Genomic DNA, 2,536 nt, shown 5'->3' on the forward strand with positions numbered 1-2,536 from the left:
GGAGAAGCTGCTCAAAACATATAAATATTTTGTCTGGTGAACAAGTCTGTATTAACTAGCTGGAATATACAAAGCAGTGTGCCACATATGTGGGGGTGTAGAAAGCAATCAAAGGAGGGCAGAGCTCTGCAAGAATCTAGCTGGAGAGGCAACTGCTACATGGATGAAAAGTTAGCCTCCAACACAGGACGTTTGAGCTGTGGAACCACAAAAGATGCATCTCAGGGTGCAAAGCAGGTGAGAGATTAAGAGGACACGCCCCTCCCTGGCTCTAAAAGCTCCCTCACTTCATTGTCCCAGCCCACTTCCACACGTGCTTATGTTTCACCACCAACCGAGCTACTGACTTTCTTCCTGACACTCCCACACTTGTCTGGTTCTCTGCTGTGCCACGCTCATCTCATTGCCCCTATTTTGTTGGTTTTCACTCTATCCCTTCTTCAAGGCCATCTCTTCGTGTGGACCTCCTGCATCCTCCCAAATGGATGTTTTCTCGCTCTCTCCTTTGATACCACCCTCCCCACCACCACTGAAAAATTTAGCTGTGTCCCTTTGAGGACCCCTGTCCTGTGCTGCTGACTCTTTGCCATATTATAAGTCCTCTAAGGTCTGAGATACTCTTGGTTATTGTCGCAAAGCCTACAACTTTTAGTACAGTACTGGGCATATGGATGGTACCCAAAAGACATCTGCTGGACTGGACAGCAAAGAGCTATATAGGCACAGCTGAAAATGGTGGCAAATAAAGATGCCCTACACCAGCCAGTCTACCCTGGAGGAGTTATGAGAACCACTGGACCCTGGTCATGCCTCCAGGATAAGCTTTTGAGATTATTTGTAAGGGAAAATGTACACATTGTATTTAGTGTTAATTTGTTAAAAGCAAGCATTTGAAATAGACTGTGAGAGAGAGAACAGATGAGTTCTAGGGGGAGGGATGAATAGGGAGTGACTGCTAAAGGGTATGAGGTTTTATTTGGAGCTGATGGAAATGTTATGAAATTAGATTGCAGCTATCATTGCACAACCTTGTGACTATACTAAAAACCACTGAACTATACACTTTAAAATAGTGAGTTTATGTTTTAACTTTAAAAATTGATCACATTGCGTTTCAATTTAGAGAGTTCCTTCCCTCCATTTAACACAGGTTGTCTTACTCTAAAATGTTCCATTTCCTGTTAGTCAAGAAAACAAAAATATCTTCAAGGTAAAATGAATTCATCAATGACCAGAAATGGAATTTGAAAGACTGCCTATAATCACTTAATAAAGTTTACAAAAAGCTATAATATTAAGAACCCTATTTTAATGTTTCTTTTTCTTTCCAACATGCAGAGTGTGTCAAAAAAAAAAAAAAAATAGCACAAGACTTGGCCTCCTTTGAACACACATCATCAGTGGAAAGGAAGATCACATTGTCTCTGGATTTCTGGAAAGTCATTCTTCATTAAAGAAGGCAATGCTTGCTTGCTCCTGCCTCCTTCCAGCCCAGCCCTGCAGGTTCCTACCTGTCTGGCCAGCGATGACCATGGGCTGCACGGACAGCTGGAAGAGCTTGTCCAGCACCAGGTGCAGGAAGAGCACGAGCGGCTCCAGGCGGGAGGAGTTCAGGCAGATGATGCTGAGCTTCAGCTCGTGCTCCAGCGCCATCTCGCTGATCTTCTGATCCAGCACGCGGATGGGGAAGGTCACCTGGCTCTCCAGGGAGTGGCAGAGGGTGAAGAACTTCTCCAGGTGGTTGTCCTGGGAAGGGAGAAGGCAGGTCATGGGGTTTTATATCATCATTGTTCACCAGTGGATTCATAAACACAATTGAATAGCTCTTTATGGATAGAACCTCTTATCCAGTGTTTCAGACCAGAAGGCCTAAGACATGATGTTTCAGACTGAGGTTATGAACTTCTTTGTAGAATGTGGTGCACAAAATTGAACCTTTCAATAATTATTAGCGAAGAACAAATAATTTAGGCTCTGACATGTTCTGTAAGCAGAGGTCAGCATACCAGGTAAAGCATACTGCCAAGAGAGGGGTCTCAGCAGATGCAGAACTCAGACAGTGGCAGGTGATGGGGGGAGTACGGAATTTCTTTTCAAAGGCTGGTAAAGTGGCAGAATTACGGAGGGAAAAGAGGTAACAGCAGATGAGAGCTTCAAATCAAGTGTCCCTGCAAAGTTTCTCAACCACCATTGCAGATACAAGGTTCTTTCCTTTAGGTACTCAGCGGTTTTGTAAGGTCTTTCTATTCCAACGACAAATGAAACCTAAAGAGGTTTGCATGTCCCCACAAAGAACTAAAGGATTACTTTTTATTTATCTGTAGACAAGGATTTTCATTGATCTTTTATTGGCCTGTCCTTCAAAGGTTCCTCTGCTGCACCTTTACCTTCCTTATTAACATTGACATTCCTTACCTGGGTGTGCACAGAAGAAACAGCTTGCACTTCAATATTAAATACTCCCTTATGTCCTTCAGCCCACTTAATGGGAGGATTCTGTAAAGGGACTTTCTGTGTTAAAGAAGAAGAAGAAGAA

At 43.4% G+C, this 2,536-nt stretch overlaps 1 protein-coding gene across 1 annotated transcript in view; it reads right to left on the minus strand.

The window, feature by feature from the left end:
* The window catches only part of DOCK8 (dedicator of cytokinesis 8), a 291,909-nt gene that overhangs the window by 109,913 nt on the left and 179,460 nt on the right, over positions 1-2,536 (minus strand). The window contains exons 19-20 of the mRNA XM_011970193.1: positions 2,416-2,511; positions 1,512-1,746 (exon numbers count right to left, since the gene is read on the minus strand). Coding sequence (XP_011825583.1) covers positions 1,512-1,746; positions 2,416-2,511 — 331 coding nt within the window. The remainder of the gene's footprint in view (positions 1-1,511; positions 1,747-2,415; positions 2,512-2,536) is intronic.

This window comes from Mandrillus leucophaeus, unplaced genomic scaffold (assembly GCF_000951045.1).
Source record: "Mandrillus leucophaeus isolate KB7577 unplaced genomic scaffold, Mleu.le_1.0 Scaffold93, whole genome shotgun sequence".
Lineage (NCBI taxonomy): Eukaryota > Metazoa > Chordata > Mammalia > Primates > Cercopithecidae > Mandrillus > Mandrillus leucophaeus.